The 22507-nt window shown below is 42.9% G+C and overlaps 1 protein-coding gene across 1 annotated transcript in view; it reads left to right on the forward strand.

The window, feature by feature from the left end:
- STK17A (serine/threonine kinase 17a) overlaps positions 1-22250 on the forward strand; it is a 60308-nt gene extending 38058 nt beyond the window's left edge. The window contains exons 4-8 of the mRNA XM_040353255.1: positions 9226-9370; positions 15104-15230; positions 15684-15732; positions 15839-16018; positions 18550-22250. Of these exons, the coding sequence (XP_040209189.1) occupies positions 9226-9370; positions 15104-15230; positions 15684-15732; positions 15839-16018; positions 18550-18895 (847 nt within the window). The 3' untranslated portion in view covers positions 18896-22250. The remainder of the gene's footprint in view (positions 1-9225; positions 9371-15103; positions 15231-15683; positions 15733-15838; positions 16019-18549) is intronic.
- The last annotated feature ends 257 nt before the right edge of the window (positions 22251-22507 follow it).

Genomic DNA, 22507 nt, shown 5'->3' on the forward strand with positions numbered 1-22507 from the left:
ATATCTATATCTATATATCTGTCCTTGTTGAAGCCAGACATCTAACTGTGCAAATACACAGAAGTAAGCTTTTTCCAGAGATTTCTTACTAGTGGAGCGTCATAACTTCCTGCCCCATCAATGCTAGGCGCATTAGCCACTTCAGTAGCAGCTACCTGGCATTGTGCGACCCCCCCCCCCCCCCCCCACTGAAAATGTTAGTTAATTGCGAGGGAGAAGGCAGGATCACCAGATAATGAGATGGTTATGAAGATGTTGGCATTTGCCCATATTGGAAGGTGCAATTATTTGGGATACCTTGCAAAGAAATGTTTGATTTCAGCCTGGAGGGACTTTAAATGGAGGTTATGGCATGCTTTCACTTTATTTGTGCCTTCACTTTATGATTATTAGTGCGTAGAGCGCTACCCTTATCAGTTGTACAGTGTGACAACATTTTTGTTTTTTGACTTGCATTGTGTGGTATTACATGGGGAATATCTACTTTCATGTTGACTTTTTAGTAAAATGTTCTGAGCCTAACCCAAATAGATGTCCTGTTACTGTAAAATGGCACCCAGTTCTGCTAGGTTGACTGCAGCGCAAATGTTTTGTGGAATGTTTGGGTATGGCTGGGAGTTGATTTTATTGTAGTACTTTTTGTGAACCTTGTCTTGCTCAAAAAATATATTTTTTATAGATATCTTATAAAAATGTTTTTTGTTTTTACTGTCTTTTTGGTTAGTAATGGAGACCCTTTTTGTGTGTGCGTTTTTTTCCCCTCTTCCAGTGTCCTGTTGGGGACATTTCCAATCGCTTCTTGTCCCTGAGACACAGGTAGTGAGAGGAAACCTATGCCAAGCAAGGTGAAATCTCCTCCTTATGGCCCCTACACACGATCTGAATATCGGACAAAAACGTCTGAGGAAGAATCGTACGATTTTCGGGTCGTGTGTACACTACTTTCGAGAGCAGATCACGGCGGTTCATCCGATTTTTATTATTCGATCGGACAAGCACAAATTTTCCTCATACAATACCAGATCATACGATTTTTAGTTTTAGTCAGAGTAGTTGTTGTCCGAAAATACAATACAATACAATGCAAATACATTACAACACATGACATCCCTTCTGAATGTGTTGTGTGTGTGTGTGTGTGTGTGTGTGTGTGTGTGTGTGTGTTTTTTGTTTGTTTTTTGTAGGAGAATTTTCGTGACTTTAGTAACCCATTTAATTTTTACTTGTGACTATTAAGCGAGAAGTCATGCGATATTCGGGCTATTAGGCTGTCGCTGGACCTAGTGTTCCTATTGGAAGATATATACAGTACTTGCCTTCTGTTCAAATGATGACTGTAAACTTTTAGATCTCGCATCATTTTCTGTCTCACAATGGTGACCAGACAAATTATCCGGCATGGATAAGACGGCATTACAAGCCTGGTAAAGGTTCTCCTGACAAAGTTTTGCCGATGCACATAACATTGTCTGTCCTGAATTAATAATTTTGGTTGCAAGCCATTTAGTTTTACATCCGTTATGCAGGTGGAGAAATTGGTGCAGTTGAGTTTTCAACTCCGGCAATATGCTGTCTAGGATGTGCAGTGAGATCTCATTCTGTCAGGATTCTTTATTACATTTTTGGTGGAGATTGCAGCAGGAGGACTGAAACTTTTGTTTGTGCTGGAGAGGCTGAACCTGTTCCTGCAGCCTTCAGCATGGGCATTTTCAAGTAATTGGAAGCTACAATGTATGTCCATTAGACCTGCATTGTACATAAGGATGTAGAGTGACTGCCCACAAGCCAGAGCACTGGCTGCCAGGGGAGTGAGAGATCGCGTTCGTTAGAAGTGCTTGTTTTGAGTACCCTAGGCATTAACGAGCATTTATAGCCCCTTTCACAGGATCGGCCTGCTCTGATCTGCCTGTTTTCCAGCGGATCTGAGCAGGCCACCCATTGACTTCTATGGGCAGGCAGATGTTAGCGGAGATGTGTCCACTGACACCCGCTTGCCATCCGATCTGACCAGATCTGCTCAAAACAGACAGCGATACGTTTGCTATTCATCCAACGGATCGTATGAAAACCAGGCTGTCCTGTTTTCATCCGATCTCCCCATAGAGGACAGCCAGGCCCATCGCTACAGGACAGGCAAAACAAACGATTGGGGCCCCGAGCTGGCCTGGGGCCCCCAACTTCCCCTTCCCAGGCTGTAGCGTGGCCGAGCTTCTCTTCCTGCCACCTGGAGTCCTGTCAGTCTGACCGGGTACCTCGCGTGGTACAGGAGAATCTCCTGTACCACGCGCGGTACACGGCACTATCTGATGGGGGACTGTGGAAGAGGCAGGGGGAAGAGGAGCTTGGGCACGCTACAGCGGCAGCCTACAGGGAAGAACGGGAGGTAAGAATAGAAAAAAAAAATTAGTGTAGCGTTAACGTAGGCTTTTCATGCGGGGGGGGGGCTGCTTGGGGCCCCCAAATTCCTTCAAATGGCCCTGAGGACAGCGGGGGTCTGACAGGCCTGTCCCTCCACAGTGAGCGGAGACATACCTGTCATCCACCTGCTAGAGAAGGATCAATGGAGTGATCCCCTACTGAGCTAGCGGAGTCCATCCAACGAATCTGCTCCATGTGAGCCCAGCCTATCCCTTACAATGTGGGGGGGATTTTTTTATTTCTTTCCCCCCCTTGGAGTTCAACTTTAAGGTAGCCTTTGCGGTATCTTTTAAGGACAACCCTGCTCATCTTCCAATTAGGGGCTAGGTTTGCAATGGTAGCAGTCATTAGCAGACCACCCACGCTGACTGACATGCAAAACTTTGCATTACAGAAACCAATATAGGTTAATGGTTGCTTACTCTGTTAATGATTGATGTTGTCTCCAATGCCCCCAGTAGCTGTATTTTCTGTAGCTTTCAATTTGCTTTCTGTTCCCCCGTGTGCCCAGATGAGAAGAAAGGATGCATTGTGGGCTGCCTTTTGTGCCTAGGCGCTGTGCCCAGTCCTCGCCCTCTAAACACAAACAATTTGTAAAACACGACCACATTCAGCATCTGCTTGTCCCTCCAGGCTTCACACGCTATCAGATTGTTGTATCTGATCCACTCATAACCTGCACGTCCTGGGTCACTCTTCTGTGCCAGATGAACACAAAGATTTCCCATGATTTCTGCTTCGGACAGTGGCCTCTCCATGAAGGCTCTTGTGGTAATTGCAGTGACTCGGGGTTCACAATGAGGATGCAGGGGTCAGTCTAGTGTACATTTCTGTTCAGCTTTGCTGTAGGAAACGACTTCGCCTCCCTTCCCCTACGTTTTCTTCTTTCACACGCCATAATGAGTGATTAAGCTGTGTAATGTGAAAAGTGTTAAGATAAGTACGGTAGCTGAATTTGAGATATATAAAAACAAATTATTTTTCCCAGACATTTGTTGTTCACTACAAATGATACAATATAGAATTTGGGGTACTTTTTTTTACAAAGTTTCATGTATTTACATGTTTTGAATTGTAATGTGTTGCCGTTGCATTATTAAAGGGGTTGTAAAGGTTTTTTTTTTTTTTTTTTTCTCAATAGGTTCCTTTTAAGCTAGTGCATTGTTGGTTCACTTACCTTTTCCTTCAAATTCCCTTCTAATTTTTTCTTTGAATTTCTCACTTCCTGTTTCACCTCAGTAAGCTTGCCCCCATCATCCATGGGGGTTAGGCAGCCAGAACAGCTTACTGAGGAGGAACGGGAAGTGAGAAAAAAAACGAACCTTTACAACCCCTAAAGCACATCAGTGGCCAACCCCTTCTTCCTTTCCTCTTCTTTTGGTGCTGTCACTAGTGTGCAAGATTGGGAGGTGCATGCTGGGTAAACCAGCTGCACTGCATCCCTGAACTAGCTGGTGCTGGTGTCAGATGGCAACCACCAGCATTATGGGGATGTTTTTATTGCATTTTGCCATAGGAGACTGAATGAATTTGTGGAAAATCTGATTTTAGTTTGATGTAGTTCTGTAGTGTGTGTGTGTGTGTGTGTGTGTGTGTGTGTATATATATGTGTATGTATATATATGTGTATGTGTATATGTGTATATATATATATATATATATATATATATATATATATATATATATATATATATATATAATTTGTTACTGTATGTGCAGATGAATTGAGGTTGTCTATAGCAGCATGTGTCTGTCTCTGCTGCCAGGCTATCTGCTCCATGTGACTGTCTGACAGCTTGGACATTATGGCTATCCTTAGCTGATTTTTGTGCAATTACAAAAGCTTTATAATGTTTATGTACAACATGCATGAAACCGTAGGGTTGGGGTATGGGTACTAAACAAAACACGTATACTATCAAAAAGGTTGTACAGTACTATATTTGTCTATTAGAGTGCTTAATACAAAGCAAAATACTAGTGTAAGAATCCTTCGGCTGAATGCTGTCATTCATTTTCACTTAGAAGGGGACTCACTTGTGTTGCCAGCGGTTTAGACATTAATGGCTGTGTGTTGAGTTATTTTGAGGGAACAGCAAATTTACAGTTATACAAGCTGTACACTCACTACTTTACATTATAGCAAAATTTAATTTCTTCAGTGTTGTCACATGTAAAGCTATAATAAGACATGTAAAAAAATTTTTTTTTCTATATATATATATATATATATATATATATATATATATATATATATATATATATATATATATATATATTGTGTGTGTGTGTATTTTAGATGCCCGCCTTTACACGTACATGAACTTTTAATGGCTTCCCAGACTTGGCCTGTAGGATTCCACATTAAATTGCCCACCCTTTGCTGCTATAACGGCTTCAACTCTTCTTGGAAGACTATCCACAAGGTTTAGGAGTGTCTTTCTTGGAATATTTGACCATTCTAGAAGCGCATTTGTGAGGTCAGACCCTGATATCAGATGAAAAGGCCTGGCTCGCAGTCTCTGCTCTAATTTATCCCAAAGGTGTTCTATCAGGTTGAGGTCAGGACTCTGTACAGGCCAGTCAAATTTCTCCACCCCAAACTCGCTCATCCATGTCTTTTTGGACCGTGTTTGTATTGGGTGATTTTCTTTTTTTTTTCCTGAACTGAAAAGTTAATGTTGTAATGTGCTAGTATGCATCGCATACTTTCACATTATGTGAAACTTACCTGAAAACTAAGCATGCCAGCGACGTGCTGGAGGCCGCTTCCATCTTCATCCGGTCTTCCTTCCGGGTCCACTGAATCCGGCTATGTGACAGGCCGGAGCTGCAATAAAGTCACTCATGCATACGCATGGGAAGCCACCGTTTACGGGACAGGACTCTGAAGGAACGGCCGGGCCGCGGGACAGGACTCTGAAGGAACGGCCGGGGCCGTGGGACAGGACTCTGAAGGAACGGCCGGGCCGTGGGACAGGACTCTGAAGGAACGGCCGGGCCGTGGGACAGGACTCTGAAGGAACGGCCGGGCCGTGGGACAGGACTCTGAAGGAACGGCCGGGCCGTGGGACAGGACTCTGAAGGAATGGCCGGGCCGTGGGACAGGCGACTGTCTGATTAAGAGTCAGCAGCTGACTTTTCAATGGGTGGAACTCTGCTTTAAAGCGGGGGTTCACCCTATCGACGGGAAAATTTTTATTTTTTTTTATTTTACCTTAAAATCAGGCATTGTAGCGCGAGCTACAGTATGCCTGTCACAAATTTTTTACCGCCGTACTCACCTTGTAGTCGTCCATCGAAGATTCCGGGGAATGGGCGTGCCTATGGAGACGGAGGATGATTGACGGCCGGCTCTGGCGCGTCACGCTTCTCCGGAAATAGCCGAAATAGGCTCGGTCTTCACGACGCGTGCGCATAGCCTGTGCGCAGGCGCCGTGAAGAGCCGAGACCTACTCCGGCTGTCTTCGGGGAGAGTGACGTGCCAGGGCCGGCCGTCAATCATCCTCCCTCTCCATAGGCACGCCCATTCCCCATGGGAGCCGGAATCTACGATGGACGACTACAAGGTGAGTACGGGGTTAAAAAAATCGGGACAGGCATACTGTAGCTCGCGCTACAATGCCTGTCTCGATGGTAAAATGTGTCGGGGGGGGGGGGTGAACTACCGCTTTAACTACTGTATTGAAGCCGTCGGTATTATTGAATTGTTTTTTACCAGCTGGCCATAGATGGTAAGATTTTTGAATGAACATTTATACACAAATTCTTAGTCTCATGTCATTCGAAAGATTTTGTTTTGCTTTTAGCATTTTGATTTTGGAATGAATGGACTTTAGTAAACAAAAAAAAAAACCTACACTGTTTGTTCAAAAAAATTTTTTTCCATTCTCTCCTTAAATTCTTCTTGTCGTTGAAGACAAACCTTTTTGACCCACTAATGATTGGGAGCTTTCAAGGGGCAATTTCTTTTTTCTGTTGCCTTAATGTGTCTGCATTGTGTAGAGGCACCTGCACAATCTTCACAATTGAAGTCGGCCGTAACCTGCTTCTAAGACAGAATCTTGACTTTTCATGGTCACTGACTATGTATAAACATTGCTATGTTGGTCATTATTTTTCAGTCCTTTTTCTGATAAAGAAGCGATCTGGAAATAGATGATCTTTCAGGTTGTTTGGACAGCTTTTTGTGCAGCTTGTTGGGTAACGGGCTTAATTGTGATTCTTTTGTTTGAGATACACCTTGCCCTATTGTTACCTGGATACAATACCTCAGTCAGTGTCCTCCTTCCTGCATACTTCTCAGTGCATTACATGAGCAGAGTGCCATATGAAAACTATGCATAACCAGAAGCATTGTGAATGTATGTAGAATAGGTTTTCCTTGGGATTGGTTTCACTGCTAACCAATTTTGATTTAGCTCTTGTAAATACACTGGATTTTGTGGTCATTTGATGATTGGCTGATGAGACACAATGACCATTTCCTAATGCCCTACCCTTTCACAGAAAATGACTAGTACAGTGGAACCTTGGTTTGAGAGCGTTTTGATTTGCGCGCAACTTTTTTTTAATTCTGATTCGGTTTGCGAGTGACTCACAAGATGAGCAGAATTCAAGCTAGATAGGCCTGCAGTACCTCATTTGGCCTGAGGTACGGGGGGCACAGAAGCTGAGCAGAGCCGAAAATAGGCCTGCAGTACCTCATTTGGCCTGAGGTACGAGGGTGCTGAAGCCGAGAAAAGCTGAACGTTGGTCTGTAGTACCTCATTTGGCCTGGGGTATGGGGGAGCAGAAAACGATCCGAAGTGTCCTCGGGCCTTTTTGGCGCTCTCTGGCGCCTCCCCACCTCTGGGCAGCATTCAGTATTGCATCCCATTGAAGTCAATGCGGAACAAATTATTTTCGTTTCCATTGACTTCAATGGGAAAACTCACTTTGATATACGAGTACTTTGGATTACGAGCATGCTCCTGGAACAGATTATGCTCGTAATCCGAGGTTCAACTGCAAATGCTAAACATTCTGTAAAGGCTGAAAGCTATTGGTTGTGGTGAACTGTGTGGGGCTTCACCCATATAGCCACGTCATTCGTTCAGATTCCTATGCACTACGGCAGATGGATTTGTAGTTTCAGGGGGTTCTGATGAGCGCTCCTGTAATCTACTGACATGTTGTCCGGCTTTCAAACTGCCTGTACAGAGGTATGGGCCTAAATGAAAGCTGGAAGACATGTCTGCAAGAGTCCCCATTGCACCCGAGATCTACCAATCCCGGGTGCAATGCATTCCAGGCTCCTGCACTGCAGTACAAAAAAGTAATATGCATTTTCTCTGCAAAAATGTGCGTTTCTTTTTTATTTTGTGAACTTTGCCTTTTTTAAGGTGTTTGATTTTTTTTTTTTTTTTTCTGTAATGAATGTGTAACTTGTTGTGCCTTCCATGAATAGTATGGTAATTCCATTGTAATTCAGGAAGCGTGTATGTTTTCATCTTCACAAGCTCTGGCTCTGCATTTCGTCCCTTTGGTTAAACCAGCCAAAAGATGATGTAACCAGTTACACAAGCTGTAGTCATTGTTTGACATTGCTGTAGGCCTCCTTCATTGTATTATTGCAGAGGCTCCATTCCATGTTTGCAGAAGCTGTCTCTGAGAAAGTACGGTGCAAATCGTAGCGCTGTACTTTTTTTTTTTTTTTTTTTGGTATTTAGGATGGCGTATGTGAAATCTGGTTATTATTATTATTATTATTATACAGGATTTATATAGCGCCAACAGTTTGCGCAGCGCTTTACATCAGGGAAGACAGTACAGTCGCAATACAATTCAATACAGGAGGGATCAGAGGGCCCTGCTCGTTAGAGCTTACAATCTAGAAATCTGTAGATAATTGCATATTTGGGGAGCAGAGTATCACTTAGTGTAACTATTTTGTACCTGTATATTTGCATAGTAAGGGGATCTACAGGCTTCAGAAAATGCTTCGGGTATCTGTAAATTTTAGCAGTTTGTCGCTACAACAATCGTGCGAATGCAAGGGTATCTCTGCCTTTCTTTTCCTTGGAGGAATCCTTGCCAAAGAGTTTGAGATCTTGGTTAATCCCTGAAATTTCCATATATACAGCACATGGAACATTGATGTGATCAGCGAGCTGTAGATATTACAATTATTTTTTAAAAATGGCATTAGATTGAATATTAAAAATGATCTCCTTAATGTGAAACTTGTGCTTGCTTATTCTGCCCAGATGGGTTGATGCGCAGTGTACAGAGGGTCAGAAGGGCACAGTACGAAGGGGGGGGACCAGGAGCGTACAATACGGGTGGCGGCACAGGAAACGGTACATATGGGGAGGAGGACAGAAGGGCACAATACTGGGGCCTGTAGAACGCAGTGCAGCAGTGGTTTACTCATGCAGAGTAGTGCAGGGAAGCTGTTGTATCGCATCTGGTGTGCTGGTCCCTGCCTGCTCTCCTTTCGTCCATCCATCTCGTATATTGTCACTTACAAGTGCCTGAAATGGACAGGAAGGGAGGGCTGGCTGGGGTCGGTGTAGGACAATGATGTATGTTACTACTCCCTGTGCTACGCTGCAGTAGGAGGAGATGACTGTCAGTTATGTGGGGACACGACCTACAAGTCGCTTGTGATAGATGGGTAGATCAAGGCAGACCTCCGGTTGAGAGACTCTGTGCTAGTGGTTTAATATGCTATACCTGTTTTATGGCTATTTTACATGTTGTTCGCCAAAGTATACATCAAAGTTTTTTTATAACCGTTTGGTTTGTTTTTTTTGTTTCCCGTAGTGCTGCTGGGGGAGAAATCTTCAACCGGTGTGTAGCAGAAAGAGAAGAGGCCTTCAAAGAGAAGGATGTCCAGCGGCTCATGAGGCAGATTTTAAAGGGAGTTTCGTTTTTGCACAGGCACAATGTGGTGCATCTTGACCTGAAGGTATGCACAACTCAATAGGATCTATTATGAGTATTCCGGTGTCCTCTGTCAATGGTCCTTCTGACATTTCAGCTAATGTTACATGTGAAGAGCCATGGGGAAACCATCTGAGGCTTTAACTACAATAATGGCCTTGTGTTAGGTCATAGCAGCTCTAAAATAGTCTTGATGGAACATTCAAAGATGCATGCTTCTTACTATAAATAATCCTTCATTGTGAATTAAGTGCCTTCCTTTATTTGATGGTGAGGTCTGTTTTAAGGGCAAAGTTAAAAATAAGTTTGCAAGACTTTCAGTTGTCTTGGCAACTTGGGCTACATCCACACTAGCGCTCCTGCATTACGTTTATTATACTTCGCTTCCTAGATCACGTTCTCCTGCATTTTGTACTTGTTTACATGCATTTTACATTCAGCGTATCGTACCATCAGGCCGCCAGTGTAAAGTGCCTCCACTCCGCGAGCATTGGTTGCAGGGACCGCGGGCGTCCCTGCAGCCAATGACACTGCATGCGCATTCCTGACCCCTGCTGCCCATCTTGCAACTCCCGGTAAGGTATGATGTCACATGTGCGTGTGCCCACCCTCTGCTGCTCGTATTTTCTCTTGGCTCCCGACTCACTCCTTTCCGGCCGCGGGGTATGATGCGTGCCCCGCCCCCTTCGGCAAGACCCCTGGTGCAGCTCTCAGCCCCTGCAACTTGCTGGCTTTTGCTCCCCACCTGTCCTCAAGGTATGTGGGATGTAATATATACAGGGGCACATATTGGGCTAGTGGTGGCATGCTGATGGGCACATATTAGGGTTACTCTGAGTACAACAAAATGTGCCCATTAGAGTTACCCTTTACATAAAATAAGGTTCATTCTGATGGACATATTTTATGTTAAGGTTCGCACTGGGTACTTTTTGTCCATCAGAGCGCCCCTTAACATATATGCCCATCAGTGTGCCACCACAAGCATATGTGCCCATCAGATTAAATCTTGGCAGCTGGGGGGGGGGGTGGTGATGAGGGAGGCTTGGTCCCCAGAGGTGAACACTCCCTATTTTCTGGCTTGTCACATGATGCTACAGGAAGTGATGGACTGAGAATGCATTGGTTTTTTTTTTTTAAACTTCGAGGTGCAGATTTAAAGCTGCCATGGACTAGATAAGGTGAGCGATGAGCACATTGGTATGGCTTGGGCAGAAAAGACTCTAAAAAGGCTTCTATTATAAAAAGTGGAATTCTGCCTGAAAGGGTGAACTTGGCCATTAAAATAAAGATACAGTATCTTTATTGCCTTTTTGGCATGCCGATCCTTTGACATATAAATTTCAGTCCCTGACCTGCAGGACTAGAAATCATAACCTCCAATCGGCATACCTGTTTCATGCCATGAAAAGTTGAAACCAAGAGTATAATTTGGCAACTAGCCTTGTCAAAAAGAGGTCGGCCAGAGTAAGGACTACATAAACAATTGGACAATTCGTATCACAAACTGCTTGTGCCATAAAATTGTGGGATTCGATCGGTTTCATTTTAAAAAGGAATTCATATTTGAACAGAGCAGATCCAGTGTGCTTAACATGCACATGGTACAAAAAGGTCTTTAACACCCATATTTAGGGTGTAACATGGTACATATGGGAGCCCCCACACTGGGGTAGTGTGCCAGGGGTGGTTCCTCCTCTGAGGCGGCTGTATTATAGAAATCGGTGTGACTGTGTGGGGCTTCTCTTACACAATTGCATGATTTTATTTGGAGCTTTGAGTGCACGAGTTACAGGTCCCATCTGTCACTTTGTAGTTGTCAGTGGAACACAAGTGTGGCAATTTCCACATTTTGTAGACCCTTCTTCCAGCTCTGTAACTGAAATCCCAAACCTCAAAGGACATAAGGCTGGTGAGAGATTCTGCAGGAGCCTGGCGATCCACAGATTGTGATTTTCTCTGGTTTGTTTGAAAAAAATAAATAAAAAATGAATGCGCACTTTATTTTCCTGCAAAAATATGTGCATTCTTCTTTTTATTTATTTTTTTAAGGTGGACTTACTGTATAAGTGTATATACTCGAGTATAAGCCGACCCGAATATAAGCTGAGACACCTAATTTTACCACAAAAAAACTGGGTAAACTTATTAACTCGAGTATAAGCCTAGGGTGTCCATCTGCATGCCTCACGGTGCCCATGCCTCACTATGCGTTTAACATGGGAGTATATAGAAGGGGTGCCTGGGTTTGAAAAATTGGTGCTCCCCGGCCGTAGGTCTCGCAGACAGAAAACTTTTTCACACTTGTAGATGAGAACTGGGGTTACATGTGTGCCAAGTTTCGGGTCCAAGGGACCTATGGCCGGCTGGTACCGGGACCCCAAAGTTACCAGAGAAATGACCGTTTAACATGAGAGTCTATGGAAGGGGTGCCCACCTTTGAAAAATCTGTGCTCCCCGGCTGTAGGTCCCCCGGACAACAAACTTTGCACACTTGTAGAGGAAGAGTGGGACTACATGTGTGCAGGGGACCTACGGCCGCCCGGTATCGAGTCCCCAAAGTCCGGGAGATCAGACACAAAAAGGTGACTCGAGTATAAGCCGAGGGACATTTTCAACACAAAAAAAATTGCTGAAAAACTCGGCTTATACTTAAAGGAGTTGTAAAGGAAAACATTTTTTTGCCTAAAATTAATGTCTGCAAGGTAGACAGACAGAATAGTGTAATGATTCTGTTAAAAAACGAGTAAATACCTATTAAATTCCTTCATCTATATCACTCCGGCATTCTAGTTTCTGTTCTCTCATTCACTTCCTGGTTTGCATCACTCGTTCATGTAAGAACTACATTTCCCAGTATGCATTGCGGCACGCCCAGTAATTCACACCTCCTTGAAGTCTCTAACACGTAGAGAGCGTCCTGCCACACAGATGTAGTTCCCAGGAGGGGGCGAGCACGTCACTGACCACTGCAGTAAAGCCTCCCATCACGGTGGTCGGTAACAATCAGACAAGCAGGAAGTAAACAGAACAGAGAAGAAATAGAGCAACTTCTGAGCAAAACAAACAATGCAGAAGTGAAAAGAGGAATGTCTGCAGGTAAAGGATGCTTAATATGAAAAAAAAATGTTTTCCTTTACAACCCCTTTAAGTATATAAGGTAACCTTTAAAGAGGGGAAGAATGACCTTTATCGCAGTCTTCTGTATCAATGTTTAACGACACACAAGGCCAACTATAGGCGATGTGCGCTCGGCAGACTCTGTCCCACTCTCATCTATTGTCTTGTTTCTGTATCTTATCTGGTATTCTAATAAAAATATTCAACCCTAAAGAGGGGAAGAGCGCTTCTATAACTGATCCAGTGGCTGCAGAGCTTGTTCTAGTGAGACAGGCAACTGCTGATCACACAAATCCCTTTCAGATTGTTTAACCTGCAGCTGTGAAGAATCAGCATTATTGAATTAATACTTTGTGCTCAACTGTTTGCTACTCGAGGAACATTTACCTGCTGACAGTTCTGGCCAATGAACACAAGTCCTAATCTTACCCGGTCCTTTTTGCTTTATTTAAAAAAAAATTACAGTATGCTTTTTACAGGATTTTTTTCTACCCATGAACATGACTGAAACTTTTATTTTGTTTTTCTGTAGTTTTATGGTGTTTGCAGTTTGATACCTAATGTGTTATTTAATCATGAGTTGGATACAAATCTCAAGGATGCAGCATCATTTCTTGTGTTTGAGACCCAGTTCACACTGGGGCGACTCGTCAGGCGACACAGCCGCCTGACAAGTCGCGTCACATTGTAGTGAATAGAACCGTTCTAATAGGAGCGACGCAAGTCGCTCCGACTTAGAAAAAGTTTCCTGTACTACTTTGGGGGCGATTCGGGGCGACCTGCATTGACTTCAATACTGAAGTCATTTTGCAAGTTGCCTCTCAAGACGCCTTGAGATCGCCTTGCCGAGTCGCCCCCAAAGTCGTGTCGCCTGTGTGTGAACCGGCTCTGAGGGATTTATTTAGGGTAGATCTAGAAAACAAGGCGTGGGAAGAAGAGAATGTACTGTGGTGTTTGTGATTCAAATTGTTATGGTAAAATCTTTTTGGAGCAATTGGTAAATCTGATGGCTTGCTCCTTTGTCACCCTTTCTAATGGGGATCTGCCCTGTACTCCTATTATGTGGCTCATCTCTGCCCCCCAAAAAATCCAGTTTGGGTAATTTTCTGATCAGTCTAAACCATAGACGCACAACTAGGTGAATTGAAAGACCATTATTATTATTTTGGTACCATTTTAAACTCTTCGATCTCATGAAAATGCTTAGTCATGTATACGTACATTTCAGGAGTCTGGAGGCTGTTAATTATGGTTGAGTAAGCAGTTCAAGTTTTGACAGTGCTGTAATTGCTAGGGTGCAGCTGCAAGGGAACACGACAGTCCAGTCTGCATATTTAATCTTGGATCCGTTCAGAACAGTATATAGAGAAAAACTGAGAAACACATTGCACATGGCAGTATGGACATGGGCACTGCTCACACCACATTGATTAAAGTCTGCCGTATTTTACAACTTGGTCCAAAAGGGAAAGTTCTGCTTGTTTGCTATTCCCCCCCCCCCCCCCCCTTAACATTCGGCACTTTTTGGGGGGGTTCGACTGCTACCTGCTACCACTTCTGGTCCGATTACCCCAGTGATCTGAGCAGATGTTCGCCTCCCTCTTTTTTTCCCCACAGCCTTCTGGGACATATCTTGGTTCCCCAAAAGACTGCAGGACCATTAACCAAGTACAGTGGGAAACTGCAAGACTTTACTGCCTGTTTCCCCTCGTTAAAATGCTGGTGCTTGAAGAATCGGCTCGGGTGAGGACAGTGCTGGATCCCTGGAAAAGGAAGTGTCCTTATTTAAAGTCAATGGCCCGGATTCAGGTAGATGTGCCCCTTATTTGCGGAGGCGCAGGGCAGCGTTTTTTTACGAATCACTTACGCAAACGACGTAGATTTCAAATATCGCGACGCGGGAACGACGGGTATCCTTTAGCATTGGCTGCGCGTGCTATTAGGATGTGCAACCTTGCGCGAAACCCGACGTACACAAACTACGTAAATTGCGTACGCAGGGCTCGCGCAACGTTATGAATCGGTGTTAGTATGCAATTTGCATACTATACACTGAGCACAATGGGAGCGCCCCCTAGCGGTCATCGCTAGAATGTAGCCTAAGATATGCGTGGCATAAGAGCCTTATGCCACGCAGATTTTAGGCTGCAGTCGGCGTTACGATGTTCCTGAATCAGGAGCATTCGTAACGCCGGGGCAAGTAAGCAATTGCGCTGTGTAACCTATGGTTACACAGGCGCAATTACTACTTGAATCCGGGCCAATGACTTTTAATTTTGTAAAGGGGGGGGGGGGGGATACTGGCGCGCCTCTTAAAGCTTATCGGTAGTATGTAGTAAACGTTCACCTGAAATATTGACATCACTTTTTAGTTTTGGGGTTCTTGTGCAACAAATATTTTTTGAAAGACTGAATTAAAATAAATTTTAAAGTTTATAAATTGAGGTTGGTAAAATCGAAACATGGATGTAAATTTGGTACCTGGAAATGTGCTCCCACAAAGGTGGTGTGGGCACTATTTTTTGTAAGACACACATAAACGTGACTGTTTAAAAATTTGAAAGATACAATTATTTTTAAAGAGCAGTGTTTTTTGTAAACGTTGATAAAATTAAGTTGCATTTTTTTTTTCTTACAGCCACAAAACGTTTTATTGACCAGTGACCGTCCGCTAGGAGACATAAAAATAGTGGATTTTGGCTTGTCCAGGGTTGTGAATAACAATGAGGAACTGAGAGAAATTATGGGGACCCCAGAATATGTTGGTAAGTATCTCTTGGAATAATCGTACAGCTGATCTAAATGTGGTCTCTGCAGCAGAGGTCATGTAAATGGGGTTTATAAAGCGGGTTTTAGGGTTCATGTCAAGCAGCAGTTCAGGAGGTCAGTATAGTGCAGTCTGGAAGCCGCTGTGCATATATTCTGCTGGCAGCTCACCAAGGGGTGCTGTCTATGGACCGGCATGAACCCTGCTGTCTGCTTACCGAGGAGTGCTGTCTATGGACTTTGCATTGTACTGCTGTGAATAAATCCTGCTCACTGAAGAGTGCGGTCTATGGACCTGGCATGTACTGATCTAGAAGGCTGCTGTAGGGAACTACTACTGCGACGATTTGATAAATCGCCCTCTCTATTCCTTTTGTGTGACCATACTTAAGTTGTTTAAGCTGTTTTATGCGAATAAGGGGTATTACATTTTTATTTTTATTTTATTTTAGCACCTGAGATCCTGAGTTATGAACCAATCCGCACAGCTACTGATATGTGGTAAGTACAAATAATATATATATAAGTGTGTGTGTGTGTGTTATCTTATACAAACCTGTTGTGATAAAGATCTAAAAAATAAATAACATGTATGTTTTAATTTTAGGAGCGTTGGGGTACTGGCCTATGTCATGCTCACAGGCACCTCTCCTTTCCTGGGAGACGACAAGCAGCACACGTACTTAAACATTTCCCAGCTGAATGTCAGTTACACAGACGGGGACTTTGACGGGATATCGGAACTGGCTATTGATTTTATCAAAGCACTTTTAGTGAAGGAGCCAGAGTAAGTCCTTCTATTCATCTCTATTTCCTCGGTTTATCTGCTGCTTCCTGTGTCTGCATCCATATCTCCCTTGAAGAATTGCTTACAGTGCATCTTTCACACTAGCGTGTCTGGGTGTTGGTTCCTACAACTCATGCATATGTCATGTCTATTGGTCAAGGAATTTGAATTGGCTTCATATAACTTTGTTTTATTTCTATGATTTAGTTGACCTGTTTTTCTATGCCAATGTCAATTTATTACTATCAAATAGGAAAACTCAAAAAGAAATTACATTTTTTTTTATTTTATTTTTTTTAGAAAAAAGCAAGCAACCTTTTGTGGTGTAGGACTAACCTGTTAATTTTTTTTTTTAAATGCATGTTTTTGGTTTTAAAAGCTGAAGGAAAATCTATTTTTTTTTTTTTTTTTTTTTTTTTTTTTTGAGGATATGTCAATAGTCAAATTTTGACTATTGACACACAATATCAATATATTTATTAAATCTGTATTTTTTGTAAAAAATATGCTTTTTTTTTTAGTGCACACAGACACACAATATAAACTATGAGAAAAAGACTGTGGGGTTCAATTCACTAAGCAATATTGCATTATATATTTAGATCACGTGGCTAATTTTATCCAAATATTGCGTGCGACAAAAAAATGCATGATGGTCTATTAACAAAATGTCTTGTGTTTTTCGCTTTTTGATCTTGGAGTCTAGCCACTTTCTTTTTTAACAAGTGTATAAATTAAGGCCCCCATACACACTATTAGATTTTCTGCAGATTTTTGTCTTCAGATTTACCAAAATCATGTAGTACAAGGGCCTGCCTGATTGCATACAAATTGAAACGCTTAAGGTTTGACCTCATATTATATGGTTTTGGTAAATCTGAAGACAAATCTGCAGAAAATCTAATGGCATGTATGGGGTCTTGGAGTTGAAACATTTAGCAATAATATTTCTGCCTCTGCTAAATGTTACGCCGCCCGCCAGTATCCTATGCCCTGCCCTTTCAGCTATTAGCCAAGAATTCTCTGCAAATGTAAACAAAGGAGCAAGGACGCCTTTGGTGTCTGATATGCATGTTAAGGGTGACCGACAACAACAAAAAACTCCATAAGGGTCCCTTATCCGAGCATGCATCCTGGCAGGCTAAAAGAGTGGGTGGGGGGGGGATGAGCATGTGACCCCCTCAACCATACCAGGCCACATGCATCAACATATGCTGTTGAGGACAAGGACCTCTTCCACACAACCCTGGCCTGGTGGTTGTAGGGGTCTGCAGTCGGGGGCTTGTCAGAATCTGGAAGGCCCCTTTACCAATAAGGGGACCCACAGATAAAACTCCCCCTTCATATGAATAAGTAAGTCCTTTAATTAAAAAAAAAAAAAGAGAAGAAAAATGTAATAAGATTTTGCAAAAATCAAATTAAATGGTTTCATGATTTACATCCATCGTCAAGCATGTTGTCCAGTGATGCCAGCCTACATCAATCAGGATGAACAATGGCCGCTGACCCACCCAAAAGGGAAAAACCTGCACATGAGATGTCATTTAGCGCTCACAAGGGAAGTAACAGATCAGAATACCCACTGTTAAAGTAAAGGGGTGGGTGACGTTATTGACCAGATATCGACATGTTCGTATTTGGTCAGTGATGTCATATGGGTGACCCCACCTCTTTGTTGACTTTAGTGTCGAGAACCCGAAGTGCACAGGGATACCTAATGTGTTGTGCAGTCAGCATCTTAAAGCGGAGTTCCAGTAGTTTTTATGTCGGCAGCTACAAAAAGTGTATGGCCCCTTTCACACGGATGGCTGTTTTGCCGCAGTTAAAAGCACTACAAATGTTTCGTGAAATTCAAGGCTCCAGGCACTGCGATTAGCTGCATTTGTACATTGCGATTACGTGTGGTTACATGCAGCCGCGTTTAGCTCCGGTAGTCCTTTCCATAGCTACCCTTTTTATTTTATTTTTGATAATGATGTGCTTCCTGTTCGTTTTTTTTTTTTTTTTCTTGCGCTGCTATCCGCAGTTGACAAAAGACTACGATTACCTGCGTTTATGTGCATATAGCTGCGCTACATCGCACCTGGACGCATTCAATTCTATTTTTTCTATTTACACCAAACCGCATGTAACGAAATCGCAGGTAAACGCTGTGTGTGAATGGGGCCATAGGCAAACATTGTGTGCTTTTAGCTGCGGTATAAAAATAGGAAATCCGCAGCTAAAACCACCATTCTATTCGTCCGTGTGAAAGGCCCCTATCGCCTGTTTTCAACTACTGTTGAAGTTGGGTGGGCACTGTTGGCAGATGCACAACACGTTTTGTAAGTGCAGAACCCCACTTCCTCAGGTTCCGTGGAATTGCATTAATAAAATACTACATGTACACTTTGTGTTCATTTCCTGGTTTATATGGTATGTTATAGATGGATATTTCACACACATCAGGGAGTGTTTACAATGGCCACAATCTACTGACATTCTTTGTGGGTTAGGCTAGTGTTGTAAATGTATCCTTTTCTCTTTGGCAGAGGTCGAGCAAATGCTGAGAACTGTCTCCAGCATCCCTGGCTAGCGGAAGGCGATCTCCCGTCTCCTTATGCTAGTGCTATGAATTCCGTACAGGACAACAGCCAGACAGGACAATCGGAAGAGGAGGAGGAGCTGAAAGAAGAAAGTTCCCCGATTACCAGTCCAAGTCAGGTAGACTCGGAAGAACAGACTGTAACAGAGGAGTTGATATTAATGGCTTCTTACACGTTGGGACAGTGCAGACAGACTGAAATAGAAAAACAATCTGAATCTACAGCCATTACAAAGCGATTTAAGTTTGAAGAGCCAGTGTTGCAAGAGATCCCCGGAGATTTTATCTACTGAGCTCTGGCATTTTGGAACTGTACGACTTCTAGAGCTTGCAAGTTTTTCTTAGTCATTGAGCTTCTTGATTGACCAGAAGTTAACGTCAGCCTGCTGACTACTCTTTACAATGGCAAGATGAATCCAATTCAACAATGCCGTGTTAGATCTCCGATTAACCAAGATCTGTCTAATTTCGAGTATATATTTTTTTTATTTATTTCGTTTTTTTTTTTCTGGTTTGTGCCTAAACGCCACCATATATTACCTATAAGGTTGTGGATTTCTTGAAATGGCAGCACGATATATTGTCGCCTGCTTTCCATTCTAAGATGTGGTCAGTGCTGCAATACTGGAAAATACTTTTTTTTTTTTTTTCTACAACCATCCTTGTTGGAATAAATATATTTTAATAAAAAAAAGGAAAGTAATTGTAAAATTGAAATGCTTTGGGCGGCATATGCCTGGAACATGAAGCTTGCAAAAAAGTCTTAAATTAGCCGATCAGTTAATTTGCATTGAATACATAAATGAATGGTACTTCAAAAAACAAAGGCCATATGTAAATTAATGTGCTGCAGATCCCATTTGTACTTTTTTATATTGTTTGTTCAGCAGAAGAGATTAATAAGAAAGGGCTATAAATATCATATAGAAATAGTAATTAAAGCTGGCCATACATTACATTATATAATTCTCTTATTTAATTGCCTTTAGATTTATCTTCTACTATGTAGTGCAAGGGCCTGCCGGATTGTGTACAAATACAAAGTGTTTAGGTTTTGACCTCCCTATATGGTTTTGGTAAATCTAAAGGAACATTGTACCAGAAAATATAATAATAATGTATGGCCAGCCTTAGTAGGGGGTGAATTGGCTGTACACCCAAATGGTGGTGACTGGGCACAAGTTAAAGGTCTACAGATTATTCTATCTTTGTCGAAAGCTAAGAAAAAAATCTAAATCTCTAGAACTGTGTTGCTGTAGCAAAATGATATACTGGAAGAACGGCGACGCTACCGTGCCCAGACACCACCACTGCAGCTACTACACCACCACCAATTCAGATGCTGCAAAAGCTTTCTTGCACAATGTTTTTGTTTCAATCTTTTAGCAACTCACTAAACACAATAACATTTCAGTGTAATCTTTGCACATTCATTGCCAAAAGGAACGGGTGCCAAAATGTGTTGTAACCACTTGATCTCATAAGAACAATACATGCATCTCTTCTTCTAACAGAGTGAAACTTTGAATTTCTTTATCCCGAGTATCACAGTAACTCTGGAATAACATGGAACACTTAGGCTGCAGTTCTTCACAACATAGTGGGTTTCCACTGTCTGTTTTGGGGTACGGTCTACTGGTAGTTCTAAGAACTGCAGCGACTAGGGAAACAAGCTAACATGGCATAAGCTGTCCGCAGCGACTAGGGACACTAGCTAGCATGGCATGAGCTGTCTGCATCGACTAGGGACACAAGCCAACATGGCATGAGCTGTCCACATCGACTAGGGACACAAGCTAACATGGCATAAGCTATCCGCAGCGACTAGGGACACAAGCCAACATGGCATAAGCTGTTCGCAGCAACTAGGGACACAAGCTAACATGGCATGAGCTGTCCGCATCGACTAGGGACACAAGCTAACCTGGCATAAGCTGTTCGCAGCGACTAGGGACACAAGCTAACCTGGCATAAGCTGTCCGCAGTGACTAGGGACACAAGCTAACATGGCATAAGTGACTAGGGACACAAGCCAACATGGCATGAGCTGTCCGCAGCGACTAGGGATACAAACTAACATGGTGTGTTACGCAGAGATAAATACTTAAATCTGTTGGTTCGAATCAATTAAATTTGCACTATTTTGGACGACTTATTATATTGTTTGAGTAAGGATATTAACAATGTTTTGTTCGCATTTAGATGGGTTACTGTACTCTTTCGTTAAGCTAGTGATGAGACTCTATACATCAATCTGTACTATAGCTTATTGTGCATGTCATTACTGAAGGAAGTTCTTCATGTTGCTAGTCATTGAGTTCCCTGTAAGCGGCACATAATGCTGCTTTGTATAATCTGCCGCATTGGACAGATGGTGTTCTCACAACATATGACCTAAAAATCTCATGCAAAGATTTCTAAGCAAATTAAAACCATTATTGGGATATGTTGTCTGTACTACGCCTGCAGACTTCCTGAGACTGAAGATTCTTGTGGGGGTAATTAAAACCTGTGCATGGGTACAATGGTCTTGTAGCCGTGCAGCCCAATGGTGATCGCGTGTCAAATAGGTGTTCCAGGCCCTAGGTCATTGGTAATGGAAATTGCTTGCTGCCTCTGATCCTCATTTCCCACCCCCAGAACTGTATGGCCTGGAACATCGCATTGCACATCCATTGATACCGGAAATGTAACCCTACACGGTTTACTGCAAGGCTCTACACCGGTGTTCTGTTTCTAACCAGTCTCATGGCTTTGCCTTTCATTCACAGCCTAATGAAGGGAGTGCTAAATCGAGATTGTAAAGGGATATGGGATTCTCTTGTTAACTGAATTTTCTCATGCTGGGCCCAGCTAGTATTTTGAGAGTCTTTTATTAGTCAACTTGTCTCTGTCCCAAGCACCCCCCCTCATAAAACATTATCCTGCTTGACACTGCCTGGTGGGCTCAAGCGGTGGCTCCATTTTTTTCTTTTTATTCAGTCGCCAATCTTTGAGCTGTGAATTGCCCATACAAAGAAATTGCCCCTTTCTGTGCATGTGTGTAGTCACTAGGTACATGCAGCGTACTGGAGTAGCTGGAGATGCAGCCTGAATTATATGGTCTATTCCTTGGGGGGGGGATAGTGAGATGGGATTATTCAGTTTTTTAGTGCTCAGAGGCCCAAATCAATAAAATGACTAGTAAAAGCGCACGTACATTTTAATGGTCTTTACATCGATGAAGCCAGTAAGCATTTGTACTGCACATAACTTTAAGGCCCGCAATCCTTTTTATATGCGATGCTGCTCAAAGGTTTGTGTGAAAGTATTGGTTGCAGAACAGTTGCTTTAAAAACATCGGTAGGTCCATGCAATATGCCAGTCGTGCCCTTTTCTTCCCATCTGGAAATCCATTTCACTGCAGCAGCAAATTGGTGCAAAGGAAAGTCTCAAAGGGAGAAAGTAGCCATGCTGCGACTTGTGGACTGCATACTAGTTACCGGTCACTATCAGGTCAGTGATGTCATTCGGTGGTCGAAAGTGCATTTTTATTTCACTTGGTAAACGAGGTGAAGCTAATTAAAAATGTCGTAATACCTTGTGCAAGGAAAACCTGCAAAATGTCACCTTATTCACTAAACTAAGTGACAGTTGTGAAAGGGGGGGGGGGGGGGGGAGAAACGCAACTTCGCTTGTTGAAGGTAACTTCAGTCAGCCAATTCTATTTGACCAAAATCCTGCTTTTTCCAGTTTCCTTGTACATGATTGGGTAGTGTCGTTCCCCCCCCCCAAAGGGAGTTTCACTTTATTTTACCTCTTCCCTAAACTAAGTACTTGTACATTGAAACTGAATAGATGCTTACAACAGTAAGCATGCAGTAGCGAGTAGGGGGGCAATGGCTGCGTCTGCGCAGTGGCGAGTA

This window comes from Rana temporaria, chromosome 5 (assembly GCF_905171775.1).
Source record: "Rana temporaria chromosome 5, aRanTem1.1, whole genome shotgun sequence".
NCBI classification, from domain to species: domain Eukaryota; kingdom Metazoa; phylum Chordata; class Amphibia; order Anura; family Ranidae; genus Rana; species Rana temporaria.